Here is a 20,292-nt window from a genome sequence, read left to right on the forward strand (position 1 = left end):
CACATTATCACTCTATTGCCATGTTATAATATAAAATTGTAATGTATCTATGATAAATGTTTTCCCCCCAAAAAATTGAAGACTATGAAAGGAGGTTAGAAATCATAACCACTAACAATTTTTCTGAGTAGCCTAGCAAGAAAATCTAAACAGGAGTAATGGGACAAAATGAACCTAAGAAAATTGACTAAAGAAAATGTATTCCATTAAAATGGAGTCATCACTATGAAGAAATCGTGAAAATCCTATTGCTAGAAAAATTTCACATTCAGTTGGATAAAATATCTTGGAATATACTGTAAAATATACCCATGCCACAGAAGAGGACTCAACAACCTAATTGATCTTTTCTATCTCCTATTCCTATGTTTTATACAATTTGTACTCTTTTAGGATGCCATATTTTTTCAACACTTTCTATATCTGATATGGAAAAGCGGCTTAAAGATGAGTGCAGATCAAACACCAAATCCTGTTTTCTAAACCTTATTTGTTACCTGATTCCCATCTGAGGGATTTAATTTTTTTCTTTCAATAACAGAAGCAACAGAAAAATTAGTCTGGTTTTTTAAAGTCCTTCTTGATTTCTTTCAAGACTACATTGGGAAATCTTTACAACTATAGGATTAGCCATCTATTAAATAAGAGGGAAAATCTTTGCAAATGAGAACTCACAATCTTAACCTCATGGGCCTGCCAGTCCTCTCCAAAATTCTCATGGCCATTCTTTTTGTCTTATTGTCTAATCCAGCCCAGACTAAAGACAATTTATCCTATTTTAAGAGTTCCTGAAAATGACAACACATAGTTCCTCTTAGCTACCTGTTAGCTAATAAGGCTGATCTGTCCTGAATGTCAGGAAATTCTTTTCACCTATCTAACTAAAACCTCCTTTGCTACACTCTAAATCCATTTCTTTTTGTTCTCTCCATAGTGGATAAGTTTAAGATAATAAATGAGTTTTGTTTGACTGTGTTGGGTTCTCGGGTGAGTCCCATTACTTGCCCTGACTAAAGCCTCAGCTTGATTCATTAACTCTTATAGAGAAGAGTCCATGTCTTGTCTTTTCAGAGTCTCCTCAAGAGACCTTTGCCTCTATCCCTACCTTCTGCCTACATAAGAACCACTGGCAGGGAAACAAAAAGCTCAACCAGGGCTTTTTTCTCCCAGTTAAAGCATGCTTGCCAGCAAGAATTCAGCCTACATACACATCCATCTACCCCCATTCACTTTAACATCCGTGAGAAAGGAATATTTCGTGATTTCCTTACATTTTCTAAAGTTGTGCTGGGGGGAAAGAAATGAGATGGCAATTTATCGTTGGCCTGATTTTACTCTAGTTAAAAGAGAAACGTCAGCCCTACAGTAAGTAACGAGTCCGTGCCCACAGGCCGCGTAGGTGCCATTTGTATTTTTATGACCCTCCTGTGGCTCTAACGATGCTCAGTGGGTGTAGAAATTGGATGGTTAAAAATAACAAATAAGAAATCAAAGTCAAGCTTTTGTCCTTATTTCCATACTCACAGGCACCTCATTCATTACTTGCTGGACAGCCGTGGGAATAAGCAATACAAGGTACAAAAACTTGATTATCCTCCAAGAACCAAATTAAACCACTGGGCTTTCTTATTATTGTCATCTCTGCCATCCCTGTAATTCTTATCATTCCCTTAATCTACAGACACACCTTCTATTCTTTCTCTCCACATATCTGTTTTCTCCTATCTAGTAGGTCTCAGCTTCCCTAAATATAGAATGATACTGTTCAGTACATACACACACACACACACACACACACACACACACAGAGTTCCAATCTCTGCTAGTCAATTTTTTTTTTTATTTCCCCACATGGTATCTAAAAGCCTCTTTTTCTCAAATAAGTTCCTTTGGTCTAGAGACTCATTGGAATATCTACTGGAGAAAAGAGAGTAAGCATTTATATAGTACCTACTATGTACTATGCCAAGTATTTTTACATATATTCTTTGATCCTCACAACAACCCCTACAAAGGTGTTCTCCCCATTTTACAGCTAAAAAACTGAGCCAAAGACTTAAGTGATTTGGCCAGGGCCATATAGGTAGTTAATATCTAAAAGTACATTTGAACTCAGGTCTTCCTGACTCCATACCCTTTACTCCACTAGCTGTTTCTATGTCTAAGAGAAAGTGCTTTAAGGTTTATAAAGCATTTTATAGACATCATTTCACTTGAGCTCATGAAAGCTCTCTAAAGTCAGTGATGTACCATCACTCCCACATTACATATGAGGAAATGGAGTTTCAGAAAAGACTAAGTGTTTTGCCCATGGTCACAGAGCTACTAAGTGTTACAGGTAAAAGTCTTGAGTCTTATGCTGCCTATCTAGTAGCTTTTGCCTTCTGTGATGGCAACAGTGAGTAATTACTCTGAACATGATCATAATTGTCTGTCATATCTCAGTGAAACTGTAATGTTAAAAATATGTGATGATGTCACTACTTGATCCAGTAGGAAAAGTGGCAGAAAGGGGGGCAGACCCCAGGGCAATAAAACTGGTTCCATTTCAACCCTTCCTTTCCCCATGCCATCCCTAAGGTAACTACTTTACCTTCCTTCTCTTGTCTTCTCTTATTTACACTCCTGTTTGAGCAAAATATACTAGTTTAAAAGAATATAAAAGGTACCCTAGGGTCTTACTCTTGATAGAAGAGGAGTGGTAATTGTGAGCATAGTTAAGTTTGGAAGAAATTCAAAACCCGGCTCTTCTCATCTCATATGTCTTCTCTATACTCAGAACTGTCTACTACAACTATTCCCAAAGCTTTTGTCCTCATCTCATAATCTTATACTGACAATAAAAAAATTCTTAAGAAAAACTTGGAAAATTGAAAAGCAGAAAGAGCAGACAAGTTCTCTTTTTTATTAGAATTTAGGGAGGGTCCTTCTTTTTAAGAGCCAGGCACAACAAACCTTTCAATATTCTTTGAGGTTGGTATTACTATCTTTCCTTTTCCACACTATCCTTTAGGATTTGAAATGATGCTGAGCAGTAAGAATCCAGGTGCAGTCAGAAAACTTGAAACATATACAACTGGATCCAAAGTGATTTTTTTCCCCTGTGAACAAAAGCTGGGCCGTAGAACCATAGGCAGTCCATTCTCTTTCCCAAGTCCTTCCTTCTTGCCCTTCCTACATCTGCACATATATCACTAATTTAAAATGACTGACTACTGAAAGATCATTCCTCCATCTGTAAGATCATGAATCCTGCTCCTCTCACATATAAAAAGCAAACATTCAGAGCTAAGTTTTCCAAAGTTATCCCTCCTAAACTCCAGAGTATGGAAATGTTGTACATGATTACACATGTCTAACCTTTATTGGATTGCTTACCTTCTCAAGAAAAGGATAGGAGAAAGATGGAAGAAGGAAGGGATTGAATTTGGAACTCAAAACTTTAAAAATAAAAAGTTAAAAATTGTTTTACCATGTAATTGAGGAAAAATAAAATATTTTTTAGAAAGAAGTCACTGAAAAAGAGAAGTCTCTGATTCTAAAGTTTTGTACCTTTCTTGTTCATATCTAGCTAAGGATTAAGCAGCTGTTTTGAGTGTGGGTGTACATAATATGTGCCCAAAATGACTACCAGTGCCACCTTATTGCCTGAAAATTTAGTAACTGAATGTTTCCTTCTTGCATGGATGAGTGAGAGGAGAAAGTCCCCTGGTCTCCCAGAGACAGAAATGCTTCTTTGGCAGTCATTTAAAATTAGTCGAAGTTTTTCCCCAGAGTATCTCAAAACATCAGATTAATTTTCTGGACCTTTGCCACTGCTGTTTAGTTTAAATGGCCCCCGAACCATCAGTAAGCATAGCTCCCCAGTGCCTCAGCTATTTTTAACCATAAACATTTCTGGAAAGCAAGGGCCATCTACTAAATGTTACTGATGATTACACCTCCTAATTCTAGGAATGTCTGGCAGTGTTTCAACTACTGGGACTTCAGAATAAAATGATATTTAGAAGAGAGGACTAGAATAGGGAGAATGACTCCTTTTAAGAGAAGATTCAAAAGAAATAGGCCTTTAGGGAAGAATGATACCTTTCCTGTGATCCCTTACCCATACTTTTCCCACTGTACTTTTCTTATACTTTTTCTGCTTTTCCTGCCTTGGTGGATGGTCTTCTAGTTGCATTGGGAAGTGCTTAGCACACCTTCATTAGGAAGGGTGAACAATGAGTAGTGGTACTGGTACCTTTCTGAATGGTAGTCTAATGAGTCTAAAGGAGAGAGGGGCACAATGAGTTTCCATGAGATTTGCTGCTGTCCAAATGCTGAAGAGACCTCTGCATACAGATATGAGGTTCCATGCAAGCTAGTGCTTTCCTTTTTGCCTGCTGCAGCTGAGAGGAGGGTGAACATATACCTGAAATGGCTGGAATAGCCCTTGAACAAGGCCAAGCTATGGACTAAAAAGAATTGATGAAGTGTCAAGGAAAGTTGGTTTCCCCTAACTCAAAGCAGCCTCTTATTCAAAGCATTGATCTGGGGTATTATATTAGATTCTTATGATGGCCCCTAGCAGCAAGTAGGTATTTCTCATTACTCCGACAGCTTGTTCATTCAGTCTGTTTGAGTTTATTTTCAGTATGTTTTGTATTTTCCCCCCTTCATCCACTTCTTTGCTTTTCTATTTGAAGTAGGTATTATCTCCTGAGCTTTTCCAAGTTGCATTTGATTCTAAATGTTAAAATCTTTTCTCTCTTCACATCCCTTATGCAATATTAGCCATTTATTTCTACCTCTAAATTGCTGAACATGGTAGAACATTCCTTTTTAGAAGAACCTTTTATGGTAATTATAGCTTTCTTGAAGTGCGTTTGTGCTCCCCTTTCACTGCACCATAGACATTATTTTGCTTTAGCCTGACTTTTTTTTTAAGCAGAAAGACTTCCTGCTTGAAAATTGTTGACAAACAGGGTTTTTTTAGTGACTGGAATTTGGGAGTGATTCAGTCAATCGTGCCCTGCAACCAGGATGGGGGGAGGGTGTGGATGAGGGGAGTGGGTAAGTGGAACTGCTTTTTTTTCTGTTAACAAGGATGTAGAAAGTAGAAGGCATTCAACATACACCTCTTACTTCCTTGGTCACCGAAATCCACTACTGAATGCCTTATGGACTGGTTGATTGTCAGATAAGATGGAGAGGGCATTAGCCCAAAAAATTATTGCTGTAATTAGAAGTTCCTCCAAAGGGCAGAATGAGAGATGGACTCTGTGGGAAGGTCCCATTCTCTTCTTTCTAGTCTAGACAGTTTTCTAAGCAGAGGCCAGGCAGAATAGCTAAAGTGCCGTTAGTCCCATGTCACCTGCTTCATGTCTAAACTAGTGTTTAGAGCCTCCCAGAAGGCTCCATGTGCTTTAGACACAGAGCTGGCATCAAACACGGGATTGACTTTGAAAAATACTCTGTGGTCTATGTGGTCAACAACCCCATCCCAGAGGACTGCACCCTGTAGACTTGTTGGTTTACCCAGCCAACAGTTCTGCCCCCCAAGTTCACATACTAGAAACCCAAGTCCAATTCTGACTTTCAAATCCTCTCCAGAGGGAATAACAGCCCAGTTGCCCACTTGCCCTGCAGACTAATTACTTCTTATATTTTGTTTTTCCTTAAGAGGAAGCTGGCTTTGCATTTTACAAACACAACACATCGTCTCTTCTGAAGGCCACTAACAGAATGAACTTGTGCCAGGGGTAGCGTGGGGTTGCTTAGCAACTCCACACACCTACGGGGGCTGCTTTCTTCAGTCTTCAAGCTAAAAGCAAAGTCATGTCCATTAATTCCCAGCTGCCCTGATACTTTTCAGAGATTTGCCAGCTTCCCACTGTTCATGTTTTCATCTTGCTCATATGATGTGGAGAAAACCTGCTACTGTGATCTGTTTATCTCGCTTTGGTTGGTCAAAAGGAAAAAAATGGAAAGGGGGGTGGGGAACTACCCAACCCAGACATACACACATTTTGAGTGCATATCTCTGGCACACAGGCTAGTATTGATTGTGAATTTAAATTTTACATTACAAACTTGGGCTTTCTCTACAATGAGCCCTTCTCCAACACTTTTATTCCTGTTTTAGTTCAGAAAACATGACACCTCAAAGGGGCAAGATAATTCATATCCACAGTAGTTATCAGGGTGTTCAACATATTTGTCAACCATTCAAGTTAAGGTTTTCCTTGTGTTCTAGTAACCATGTCTTTTGAAGCCAAATAGCTGGAAATAATTTGACATTGTCTTTATGCCTTTTTTTTCCCCTTCCATCTATCTTGGAATAGTGAAAATTCTCTTATTTTCACATAATGAGACCTTTCATACACCTGTAGAAATATCTTTCCCATTTCTTTCACTGTATATAACCTGAAGAAGTTTCTTAACTTCTCTCTGCCTTAGTTTCCCCATTAGTAAGAAAAGTCATAATGGCTGGGGTATCTAGGAATGAAAAAGACTTTAGGGGGTATTAATGCATTCCTATGCATTCTTAGCTGAAGACAGAATGCTGCTGCAGTTAAGTGGATCCTTTATTCACAGCACCTCTGTTTTCTTACTTGGTCTTCCCCAAATGCCTTTCCTTTAGCACAGTAGGTGAACTTTTCCCTCATCTATTCTTTTTCTTATCCTCTATTGGGAGTGACCACTGCTGAGCATTCTCACTCCTACCACCAGCTGGATAGAAGTAGGAGAATGTTAGTACCGAGAAAGAATTAAATGGGAAGAAAAGGGATGCCGGAATCAGACCATTTTGAAAAAATCCTCTGAATTTGGGATATAAAGTTGCATATTGGTTCTATTGTCTCTCTGGTGCTTAAAAGAGAAGTGCTTAGCAAACCCATCCTTATTGCTAATGAGGAAAATTGTAACAGTACCATGCTTTTTTTTCCCCAGAGCAATTGGTGTAGGTCTGTTTCAGATTAGCCATCTTGACTCAATCCTCTATGTAAAACTACCTCTCCCCCATTGCCCAATTCATTCTTCTTTGGTATATGTAAAATCATTTCAGGGGGATTTACTTTTTCAATGACAACCCAATTAATGACTATTAGTACACATTTATACTGGGGAGGAACACATATAGAAGTTCTTGTTAGCAATCAGGATGCATGAATCTGTGATACCAACTTTCCTGCTTGTCTCCCTGGGTCAGAAGGAGATTACCCCCTTGCCCATGAGAATTTTTCCACTCAGCTTCAATGCCTGGGGGCGTCCTTCACTATATTTCCTCCCTGGGACCCAATGCTATGTCTCAGCTCAGTAGAGGAGAAGGTTCAGTCATTTCAATGATGTTCAGTGCACACTCTGCAGGTGCATTAGGGAAAGGAAACAAAATGATGATCTCACCTCCAAAGTCCAAAAACAAACAAATAAACTCCCCCCCCCCAACAAAAAACATTTACCTCACTCAGTCACCATTTATGCACTTGGGAAATTTCTCATGCTGCAGCTTTCATGTAATTCAGTATTTTAAACCCTGCCATAAATAGGTTGAGTAATAAGTAGCCAACTTTTTAAAGTACCCATTAAAACTTAATATTAAAAGAGACAGAATGTGAAAATAGCTCAGCAGACTAATCCAGTTCTCAGTCATGAGAAGCCTGTGATAATTATATGTAAATATATCTTTAGAATTCTGAAAGATGGAGAGGGCACTTTGCCATCCTTAGTTGAAAGGAATATTTTTTCCCCTTCAGCAGAGGGCACTTCTCTAACAATGAAAAATTCTTTTAAAAAATCAAGACAGTGTCCAAACTAAGACAGTGATTCTAAATAAATCCTCAACTAGATAGACTATCAAATCAGAACTGATTTCTGTTTTCTGGGATGAATTGTCGAACTCCATATGTTTGGAAAGTTCAGACATAACCAATCACATAGGGCAGTGGCAGCAGATCTCAATGGTGCGTATCCCCTTTCTTTCATGTACTCCCTGCTGCATGTGTAACCCGCTTCCCCAAACTCTGTTTCTAAGATGGACATTATCTCCTCCCCATCCTCTACCTCCAAGGATGGCCCTGTGAATGTACAGTGACTTTGTTCTCCTTTTCCATGGCCCTCAAATTTGTAGTGTGGATCTGTGTCCCTTGCACTTATCTTCTTCATTTCTTCAACCAGATGGCTGCCCCGATTTGTGCAATGGCAATGGGAGATGCACACTCGGTCAGAACAGCTGGCAGTGTGTCTGCCAGACCGGCTGGAGAGGGCCCGGATGCAACGTTGCCATGGAAACCTCCTGTGCTGATAACAAGGATAATGAGGGAGGTGAGCAAAAAGTCTTCCAATTCCCAGTCCCTCAAGAACAGAGGGTTGTATGTACTTTAGTTATGAGTCATTTTACTACTGAAAGACTTCTTCCATACTATTGTCAAATGTTATTATAACATTTCCTTTGAAATAAATTAGATGGTGAATATGGCGTCCTCGTACAGATGTGGGCAGCTTGGGGTGACAGAGGGCTTGGTGCTGCCTTCACATATTCAAGCCCCCACCATCACAAGAGTCCCTGACACTGTCTCAGAATGGCTGATTCTGACAGACCTTTTGGTGCCCTGCATTTCAGATGAGAGGTCAGGAATTGACTTTAGTTCTGAGCCTGCTCCTGCCAAATCCCATGTTGACAGAGTCAAAGGGGAAGGCAGGAGTATTCATAGCTACCAAGAAGGTTATCAGGCCCAGATAATCTGATCCTTAGATGGGCACTAAGACACTACTGACTTTGCTCAAAATTTTTCCTCCTGCTAGAAGAGAAGACTGGGTATTATTTATCAAAAGTCAATTCTCTTAATCTCCTAGTTCTATGCAATGTCCATTAATCAGGAATCTAATTGTGTCCTGGCCCCATTAACAGCAATCTTTTATTTTTTATTGTGTTTTATTCTAGCTTTGTGTTTTTATAGGATTCTAATGTTCAGTATCACATTCACACTCACACTATTGCAATATTTTCTCATTCCTGAAGTAGTGTCAAAATCCTGACGCTTTCTTACTCAGGAGCCATGGCAAAATGTGTGTGTGTGTGTGTGTGTGTGTGAAAGAGAGAAACAGAGAGGAGAGACAGAAAGAGAGAGAGAGAGCAGGGAGCAGGGAGACAGAGAAAGAGAGTTTTATTTTCTCATACCCGTTTGTTTCATAAAGTACAATTGTTTACTGATAACCTTGTAGGTGTTGGATTGGTTTCCCCTTCCCTACCCCTGGCATCTTCAGCATTGGAAATGCTAAGGGGAGGATGGGGAGGAGATGGAGAGGTAGGGAAGAAACCTAGCAAGTGAGATAAGAAGAATAGAATGTTATGCTTTACAATGGAGACTCTAAAACTGTCAGTTTCATAAGATTCTAGAATTAAAGCTGGAAGGGAACTTTGTGGCCATTTTACAGATGGAAAACCGGAGAACCAAATCCATAAAGTGGTTTGCCCAACCCAGGGTCACATACCTGAAATGGTATCTGAGGTGGTATTTAAATCCAAGTTTTCCTGACTGCTAGTTCACTGTCCATTGTTCCATGTTCATGTGTAATCTACAAGTCTCTTGTCTTCCATGTTGGAAGGAAGGAAGGAAGGAAGGAAGGAAGGAAGGAAGGAAGGAAGGAAGGAAGGAAGGAAGGAAGGAAGGAAGGAAGGAAGGAAGAAGGAAGGAAGGGAGGGAGGGAGGGAGGGAGGGAGGGAGGGAGGAGGAGGAAGGGAGGGAGGAAGGGAGGGAAGACAGGCTCTCTAAGCTTGATGGCACTGGTCTACAGCCCTAAGCACTAGCAATGTGTGGGGGAAGGGGATGTGGAGGAAAAGAATACACACAGCAGCTGCTCTTAGCTTCCAGAGGCAGAGTCAAAATGAGAGCATGGCAAAGGAAGGGCACAAAAGCAAATGAGCCAGTGATTATGCTAAAGACAATAATGGCCTTGTTATAGGAAGTATTAAAGGAAACCTCCCAAGGAAGTAATTAACCACATAGAAAAAGGAACCACACAATGTTTATAAAAAGAAACTCCCAGTTAATTGTTATGTCAGGTGAGAGAGGTAGACACAGACTCTCTCTCACCTGACATAAGCAATTCTCAATTAAATTGAGTGCCTTCTTTATAAGGCAAATCCAGGGCTCAGATTCTCTGTTCTGTAGTTAATTACATCCTTAGGTGGGGTGCTAAGCACTTTGCCATTTATTGATAAATATTAAAACTGCTTGTCATCCATTCTGGACCCAGTCCTATAGCACCCTAATTATATCTTTTTTGGGAAACTCTGCAGTAGCCCCAATTCTGATTTATGAGGTATTCATGAAAGGCTGTGTTGGTCTATAAACCTGGCTGTGTGACTGAGAGCGCCCATGCTGAACCTGAATGCAGCTCCAGGAACAGCTGCAAAGAATGCTTTGGTTATAAATCTCATGAATGGGTAAAGTAATAGAGTACACTTCAAGAAGGAGAACGTAAAAATGGCAAACTGCTTTTCTATCTAATGCTGTTTTGTGGTATTGTTATTTTTTAACCAGTTCCGAGTATAAAGTTTAATTTTTTTTAAGTAGGGAAAGGGAGAGGAAGAAGTGAGACCTTTCAAACCTCTAAATAACAACAGAAAAATGATGCCCTTTAACTTTATTTTAACCCCTTCCAAATCACTTTTGCCCCCTTGTTCTCTTCAACCCTTTCAGTGTCAACAATAAATACGAAAGATATGCCATTCATTTGACAGGTAGGCCAGTATAGTTAGACTGAGAAGCATGTGGAGAGGAGAAAGGATAAGAAAATTAGAAATATAAAAGGGAGGCTTTAAGGGGGGGGGGGGGTTATTTGTTTGTTTTTGGACTTTGGAGGTGAGATCATCATTTTGTTTCCTTTCCCTAATGCACCTGCAGAGTGTGCATTTGACAGTATTAAGCATCTATCATTTATATAAATAGCACAGGGGTCTGAATGTTGACCATAATATCCTAAAAGTGATGCAGGAGAAACAGGATATTTGAAGCTAAAAGATCTGGATTCAAATCCCAATTCTCCTACTTGTATGATTTTGATCAAGCAATTAATTCAACACCTTCAGGACAACAGTGTCTTTGACTATAAAATGAGAAATTTGAACTAGATCATAACTAAAATCTTTTTGCTCTAAATTTGTGAACCTATAAAATAGTTCTTCACAAAAATCTCTTTGCTCTCCTGGACTCTTAAAAGAAACAGGGTTTTTTTTAGATAAGACTTGCTGGCAAGCAGACTTTTTTTTTTTTTAATAGCATGAAATCTTCACTTGAACTGCTCACCCCAATTTGAAAAACAAGAGGCTCAAAGAAATATTTTTGCTTACAAGAGACAAATACTAGCTCATTAAAGTCTGAGAACACACACAACATGTGTGCCAAGTGACAGGCAGATAATATTTAATTATCACCACCAAGTCAGAGGTGTGAGTTGTAGTTCATCACAACTCAGCTGGGGGCGGGGAAAGAAAGGGGTGTAGATTCCCTGTAAAAGTAGTAACTGAAAAGTGTAGTAAACTTGGATAGACCATCTGGCCTTTAAATACTACTCCTCCAAGACCTCTCTATCTTCCTTGCTCTTACACTTGGACTGAGGTCTCCCATAATATTAAGCCTCACTTGTCTATTTTCCAAGCTAGTGGCCTTCTATCTATCAGGAGACATCATCTAGGATACACAAACACATATCCCTAGGACTGATGTGACACTATTAAAGCAATGATTGTATCTCAGGATAATGTGATTTGAGGGAGCATTGGTAGGAACATTCTCTCTAAATTGACTCTGTTAATGAATTATAATTGGGCACAGCAGGATATGGAGGGTTGAACTTGGTGTCAGGAAGACCTGTGTCTGAATCTTGTCTTTCACTTTTATGGTATTACTGACCATAGGCAAATCACTAAAGAAAGAAGGAGGCTCTCTGAGATTGGTATGAAGAAGGAGTATGTTCCAGACACAAGGGACAGCCAGCAGAAAGGCAATGGAGATTTAAGATGACATTACCCATGCAAGAAATAAAAAATAGCTCTGATAGTGTAAGGCTATCATTATGAGACTATCAGACTTAGGACATAAATCTCCTAGTAGGGATCATTTTTCTATTTTATTTCTATTCTTACTTTTTCTGTTTACATCTCTAGTGCATAGCATGGTGGCTGGCACATATTAGGTAACATAAATGTGTGTTGATTGATTAATCAGTTAGTTGGCTATTAATTCTTTTTTTTTTAATTTAATAGCCTTTTATTTACAGGATATATGCATGGGTAACTTTACAGCATTAACAATTGCCAAACCTCTTGTTCCAATTTTTCACCTCTTATCCCCCCCACCCCTCCCCTAGATGGCAGGATGACCAGTAGATGTTAAATATATTAAAATATAAATTAGATACACAATAAGTATACATGACCAAAACGTTATTTTGCTGTACAAAAAGAATTAGACTCTGAAATATTGTACCATTAGCTTGTGATGGAAATCAAAAATGCAGGTGTGCATAAATATAGGGATTGGGAATTCAATGTTTTTAGTCATCTCCCAGAGTTCTTTTTCTGGGCATAGCTGGTTCAGTTCATTACTGCTCCATTGGAAATGATTTGGTTGATCTCGTTGCTGAGGATGGCCTGGTCCATCAGAACTGGTCATCATATAGTATTGTTGTTGAAGTATATAATGATCTCCTGGTCCTGCTCATTTCACTCAGCATCAGTTCGTGTAAGTCTCTCCAGGCCTTTCTGAAATCATCCTGTTGGTCATTTCTTACAGAACAGTAATATTCCATAATATTCATATACCACAATTTATTCATTGGCTATTAATTCTTGATAGGAATAGTTTTTTTTCCTTCTCCAGCTCATCTTACAGATGAGGAAACTGAGGCAAACAAGGATAAGTGACTTGCCTACAGTTACCCAGCTAGTAAGTCTAAGGCTGTCTGACTCATAAACAGGAGGCTACCTGATTCTAGACCAGGATCTCTATGCACTATATCACCTGGGTACCCCTCTATTTTGTTTAATATTTACCAATTTCTTTATTTATCCTCCCACAACCAATGCCTGTGATAACGTATAATCTTTCAAAACTTAACAGATTTCAGAGCAATTCCTTTCCCCAACATTTACCATTCACCTCCATGTTTTCTTTCCTTTGGTTCTAACGATCAGTTTAGTAAAAGTCTGCCATAGGTCAGGGATGATGAGTCTTTGTCTGGGTTCCCAGTATCCTGTCTGAGACAGTCAAGCTAGGTCTAAGTGAGAGGAAGTAATATTGGAGTAAGTCCAAGGGACTTGGCCTAGATAGAACTGTCCCCCTACTGATCTTCTTTCCACCTTCCCATCTTCTAGCTGTCCAAATTGGTTTGACGTGATCCAGGGATGCTATTCAGGCATTTAGCACACTTGTTAATTAATAACTTTTCTTGGCTAATGAGAAAGCAGGGGCTTCAGGGGCCCATGAGAAAGCCATATTCCTAGAGTGTACCTGATCACTGGAAAATTGTTCAAATGATATATAACTAAAGTTTCTCTATGCAATAAGATATGGAGGGGGAAAACCTACCTACTTAGTGAATCAGTTGTGGAACATTCTTGATGAATGTTTGGGGAAAATAAAGTTGGGGTTTTTGGGGGGTGGGAGGAGAGGAAATTCCTACAAAATGCAATGTAACTATAGTAATTGAATTGGATAAGGTTTTTCTATTCATTTCAAAGGTCGTGGGCAATTCTGGTTGGAGATAAAAGCAGATTTTAAATTTCAGACAGAAAAATAATGTATCTGATGCTTAACTAGAAAAATATGCCATGAGTCTATCACCAGGCCCACGGTATCTGTTAGTTCTCTGGTCTTTGGAAGAAATGTACAATATTTCCAAGCTGGAAACCCATAGAAACAATACGGCTGAAAAAACAACATGGATTTTCCTTTTTTAAGATAACATATTTAACATGTTTGGGTTAATAAGGCACCAACACGACAGAGTAGATATCAGTCTTGAAGTCAGGAAGATCCATCTTCCCGAGTTTAAAACTCAGACACATCCTGTGTGATCCTGAACAAGTCACTTAATCCTGTTCACCTGAGTTTCTTCATCTGGAGAAGGAAATGGTAAACCACTCCAATCAAGAAAACCTCAAATGGGGTCATAAAAAAGATGGAAATGACTGAAAAAACAACTGAACAATTTGACAATGTATATATTTGACATTATTGCCTACATTTTTCTCCTGGATACTCTCTACTCTGAGTTTTCATGGCTATTCACTTTAACTTCTCTTTCTACCTAACCACTTCTTAGTTTTCTTTATTATGTTTTTATATATGACATATCCAGTGAGTCCCTCAGTCTCACAACCTAACATTTACCCCAACACCTACCATTCACCTCCATGTTTCCATTCATTCTTCATAGGTCATGTCTACCCCATTATCTCTCACTGCCCCCAAAACAGGCCCTTATCACCTATTCTAGGACTATTGCAATGCCCTGCCTTCTCCAGGGCTATCTCCGATCCAATCCATCATCCATTCAGCTATTAAAGTGGTTTTCCTAAAGCACAAACTCAAATTCCTTAACTCCACCTATAGATCTCCTTGGCTTTCTTTAAAAGCCAATTAAAATCCCATCTTCCTTTCCCAATCCTTCGAATTCTAGTTCCTTCTCTCAATTAATTATTTCGTGTGTGTGTGTGTGTGTGTGTGTGTGTGTATGTGAGACAGAGATAGAGACAGAGACAGAGACAGAAAGAGAAAATGAGTGAGTTTGTATGTATTTCTTTGCTTATTATATCCCCATTTCACTGTGAGTTCCTTGAAGGCAGAGACTGTTTGGTTGTGGCTGTGGGTGTGGATATATCCCCAGTGATTTGCATCTAGGACACACGAGATATTTAATAAACATTTATTGACTGTAACTGTTGGTTTCATTTAAAACTGTCCTATGCCTTTTCATTTCTCCCTATATTTTTACTTGATGTCTCAGCTCCAATATATTCAATTATCATCTCTATGGCAGTGACTCCTAGATCTCTCTACCCAGCCTTTTTCTTTCCCTTCTATTCTGGTACCACATTACCAAATGATGATTTGAATTACAAAGTAGATTCCTGCAGATATGTCAAACTCAACATATCCAAATCATTATCTTTCCCACCTAAGTTCCTCTCTCCTGGATTGCCATATTATTGAGAACACCACTTTTCTTCTGATCACCCATGGTCCCAACTCCAATGCCATCCTCATTCTTCACTCTTCCTCTCCCCAAATATCTAGTCAGTTGTTAAATCTCATCATTTCTCTACACCGCTCACACAGGTCTTCAGTACTATCATTTTAAAATATGAAGGATGGAGAGAAACAAAATAAAATAAATGGCATACTGTAAATTCTTCATCTTATTCCCCCAGAGACAAATGTCATTGAGCCCTCTTGCTCTTGATTAATGATAAAATAAAGTGTTCAGAAAAGAGAGATACCCTTTTTTTTTTAGAAGTTCTTGTCCAATATTAATATGTATCTATGAGCAGATTCCCCTCTAGGAAGCAACTGTACTTAGCTTTTTTCTAAGACATGGCAGAGTCTGGAGAAAGTTTATGAAAAAGATAAAAAAAGGAACACAGGATCAGTGTTGTTTTAAAGCTATTTCAGAAAAAGAAGCCTAGAAAAGCCTCCCTAAATGAGATGATTCTTCTCCAGAAAATCCTTTGTAGCTCATTTCTCAGCCATTAAACTTACTTGTTAAAAGATGCTTGGAGTACATGAGTTTACTTAATGTGGCACCTTCAATCTTATTCCCCTTTCTAAGCAGGCCCTTAGTAGTTTAAATGGTTATTAAGCATCACTTGGGGAATTATATTTTTTACTGATTAGGTAACAAATCAAATTTCATCATATAATTGTGATTAAAATGTATAATCCCAAAAAAAAAGGAATTGTACAATAATTTAAATCATTGAGGATTTATTTTAAGGAATTAAAGGATTAGAAACACAGATTTAACAGGTGGTAGAAAGGTAACATTTTAAAAATTAATTTCAGCTCCTTTTGTTACTTGGCTTGGCTAGTATCTTTGCACAGACAGCAGCATAATACCTTTCCAGGGTTTTCAACCTGCAAGGAAAATGGGGTTAGTTCTTAAATTCCATGTCATAAGAGAGACCATGGATTATACTATGTGGTAAGGGAATAGAATGCTAGACTTGGGAATAGTAAGACCTGTCAAATCCTGCCTTACATAACTTGCAAAAAATGGGATCCTGATCAAATTTCCCTGGTTTCCTCATCTATAAGATAACGATAATAATAGGACCCACTAACAAGGTTGTTGTATGAATCAAATGCCACAATAGGTGAGTGTTTGACAAATCTTAAAGTATTTTATAAATGCTAGTTATTTCCATTATTATTGCCAGTGCATACCTGGTCTATTCAAAAACCTTGCCTCATTTCAGTCTCTCTATCTCCCAGGAATATGTCTTTAGGTATCTTAGGAACCTTATAGACTATATCCATTGAAAAGCTAACTGTCTTAAAAAAAAAAAAAAAAAAAACTAGATAGGTATCAATTTGGCATGAGTTCCATTGAAATCCACTTAGAGAGATGGAAATGGATCATAAGACTTATGTGAATTCCAGTCCTGCATGTCACTGATCCTGGGCCAGTTCATGTCACCAGGTGGATTCAGTTAACATTAAACCAATTTCATCAAAATAACATATACTATAAGTTGAAATTACCATCTAATGCCGGCAATGCGGAAGGTCCACATGTGTTTCCACCTGCCCTGTGGAATCAGAATCTAAGTATTTTCACTCTGCTCTGCATGTTCTTACTTCCAATGAGATAATGTATGTGAAGAGTTTTGCAATTGTAAACAGGCTATGTAAAGGTTAGCTATTATCATTAGCATGATCAATCAGCATTTATTAAGAACTAATTTACAATGTGCGAACCATTGTTCTAAGAGCTGGGATTCAAAGAAAATGCAAAATGGTCCCTGACCTCAAGGAGCTAACATTTTAATGTAGAAGACAATATGTATACATATATCAGTACATACAAAACACACACAGTAAATGATGGAAGATAACCTTCAAAGAGAGGGCAGAAGCAATAGAAGGGGTTGGGAAAGGCCTCCTGCAGGAAATAGAACTGGAGTTGAATCTTAAAACAAACCAAGGAGTCTAAGAAGCAGGGATCAGGATGGAGAGCATGCTGAGCATGAGAGAAATTTAGTACAAAGGACTGGAGATGGAGCTTCATGTGCAGGTATCTGCAGGTAGGCCAGTATAGTTAGACTGAGAAGCATGTGGAGAGGAGAAAGGATAAGAAAATTAGAAATATAAAAGGGAGGCTTTAAGAGGTGGTGAAGAGCTTCATAGGCTTAATAGAGACAATTAAATTTAATCCTAATAGGGAGCCACTGAAATTTGTTGGAAGTGGGGGTAGGTAAGATGGTCAGATATTATTCTGAATATATAATGAGTTAGTTCATACACAAGATCTTGCAGCAAGCCCATCTTCCAGCCCCCTGCTCCCATCCCCTACAGCCAGAGGTATTTTGTCCTTCTAAATAGCATGGGAGAAAGAAAATGCAGGGCAGGGGAATACCCCATTTGGGGATTTCAAGTACATTTGTAGCAGAAAGTACTTATGGGTCTTTCGAGGCTGAGGGGGGCTTATCTAAAGAAACTGGAACATCTAGACTTTAAATAACCCACTATTCACCACAGCATGTCATGAGTAGTATTATGTTTCCTTGCCTTTCAATTTACAAAACCGAGAGCCCCCAGGGATCGGAACGAGGCTGGACCAAAATGAATCTATGTACCAAGGTTTAAGTCAAGGAAAGATCAAAGTAGTCTCCAGAGTTCTGGTTTTAATTGCTTGTGCTTCCTCTCAGTCTTCATTTAACATTATTATGATTTCAGGTCCTATTTTGTTTGAGAAGTGTATCTAATTACCAATTAATTGATCAACAAGTATTGATTAAATGTAGACTATATGCCAGGTATTATGTTAAGTATTGGGGATCCATAGGAAAAAAGAAATAGTTCTCCCTGTTGAGCACTTCACATTCTATTAGATAGACAGATAGACATGGATATATAAAACTATATATCTGCTATGTTCATTTGTTTCTGGGTATAACTTATCTACTCCATCCAAATAGTCAACTTTTTACTTTTAAAATCTATATATCTATAGATGTAAATATCTATTGGTATATATCTATATCTGTATATATCTATAGAGATAGATAAATAGATATAGAGGTATGTATGCAAATACACACATAGACATCTATATATTTATGTAAATCTATACATCCATATATACACATTCTAGATGGCACTTGGATTGGATTCAGGAAGAACTGATACTTTCTAGTTGTGTGACTCTGGCCGAGTCACTTAAACTGTCTGCTTTAATTTCATCAACTGTAGAATAAAAATAGTATCTAGCTTGCAGAGTTTTTTTGAGAATCAAATGAAATAATATTTGTAAAGTGCTTAGTAGCAGTAGTTCTACTAAGTGTGTGTGTGTGTGTGTGTGTATATATATATATATATATATATATATATACACACACACATAGATCTACATATTTGTGTATTGCTATTATTATTCATCCTTCATTTTCAAAGAGGATCAATAACATCATGGAGTTGGGTTTAAATGAGGCAGAGTTCACCAAGTCAAGAGCTTCAATCTCTCCTCCTGAGCCATTCAAGTCTAGTAGCAGGACAAAAGTCAAGGGGTTTCCCCAGGGTGGAGAAAGGGGGAGGAGACGGGATAGATCTTCCAGAAGGGAGAGATGCTGGGGATGCAGTGAATAACCTTGACATCTTTGCTTTCTGGCTAAGCTCTAAGCACTCTACAATACCTGCTTCAACTTATTTCATGACCGTTGGAATAAATTGTTCTCATCTGCCCATTCCAAAGGGGAAATTCTTCAAAGCTTGGGATAGAAATCCCTCTAACTCTGCCAAAAAGGTCTACTAGAATGTGGCTGCTATGCACACAACAGCTTCTTGGAGCCACAGATGTGAGTTGGGGAATCAGGTGAACACCCCAAGTATCTGAGCAGCCCTGAAAAGACCTCAGCCAGTCCTGACACCAGAAGTGCTAGAGTTCCCGAACCCCTGTGGGTATAGATACACATGAGTGTGGGTACACAATAGGTCCATGCATATATGTGGTTGCTCGGTTATTTCAGTCAATTCTAATTCTTCATGACCTCATTTGGGGTTTTCTTGGCAAGGTTACTGGAGCGATTTGCCATTTCCTTCTCCAGCTCATTTTGCAGATGAGGAAACTGAGACAAATAGAGTTAAGTGACATGCCCAGGGTCACTCAGTGACTCTAGATCCAGTACTCTATCCACTGTACCACCTAGCTGCCCCTACATATACAAATAAATACAAGATAAATTCTACAGTCTTTCAGGAGAACAGATTTCTAGGATTGCAAAGTTGCCTGGACCATTTAGTTTGGGTACCCTTTCCAAGTAACCCAAGAAGATCTCCAGGTTATTGAGCCCTGTACCAAGTTATTGGAGAGGGATTGAGAAAGGAGAGGTGAGAGGGCAAGAGGAGAGGATCTAATACTGCTGCCTCATAAGCCCCCTTCCCCAGAGAAAAGGTAAAACAAAAACAAAAATTGTGTCCTAGACTTTCTGACAAATGAAAGGTTTTTTCTGTAGTCTGCTGCTCTAAATACTACTCATGCAAGATAAGAGTTCAGATAAGAAGTCCATGGCTTCTTTCTATTGCATTGTTAGGACAGTGAACACCTTTTGGGGGAATGATGCACACCATGTAGTAATTCACATTCAGCTTGATGCAGTGCACTATAGAATAACTCATGATAGTAAAACTAGCCAGGTTGGGGTGAAGAGGTGAGGGGAGCAGTGAGGGTGGTGGCAGGAACCATTTCAGAATAATAACCTATCAGAAAGAAAGCCTCCTTCTGATTATTTATATGTCTATGACTCCTTTGATCTCTTCCAATGTGGAAGTCTGTGGATCCAGAACCAAACTTGGAGTCAGGAAGCTCTGAAATCAAATCTAGCCTCAGACACTTACAAATTGTGTGAGCAAGTCACTTAAATTTTCTGTGCTTCAGTTTCCTCATCTGTAAAAAAAAAATCTAAACAATAGAACCCACTTAATTTGTAATGTTAATATTTATAAATATTATTTATATATCTATAAATGTTGTAATTGTGAGTTGTGAGTCATTGTGAGTCATATTTATAAAGCACTTTGCAAGCTTTAAAGA

The 20,292-nt window shown here is 38.7% G+C and overlaps 1 protein-coding gene across 6 annotated transcripts in view; it reads left to right on the forward strand.

Annotated features, from left to right (window-relative positions):
- The window catches only part of TENM2 (teneurin transmembrane protein 2), a 1,351,165-nt gene that overhangs the window by 1,259,516 nt on the left and 71,357 nt on the right, over positions 1–20,292 (forward strand). For all 6 annotated transcript variants that reach the window (XM_003756806.2, XM_031949416.1, XM_003756801.2 and 3 more), the window contains one exon: positions 8,155–8,301. In XM_003756806.2, coding sequence (XP_003756854.1) covers positions 8,155–8,301 — 147 coding nt within the window. The remainder of the gene's footprint in view (positions 1–8,154; positions 8,302–20,292) is intronic.

The sequence above is a fragment of the Sarcophilus harrisii genome, chromosome 2 (assembly GCF_902635505.1).
Source record: "Sarcophilus harrisii chromosome 2, mSarHar1.11, whole genome shotgun sequence".
Taxonomy (NCBI): Eukaryota; Metazoa; Chordata; class Mammalia; order Dasyuromorphia; family Dasyuridae; genus Sarcophilus; species Sarcophilus harrisii.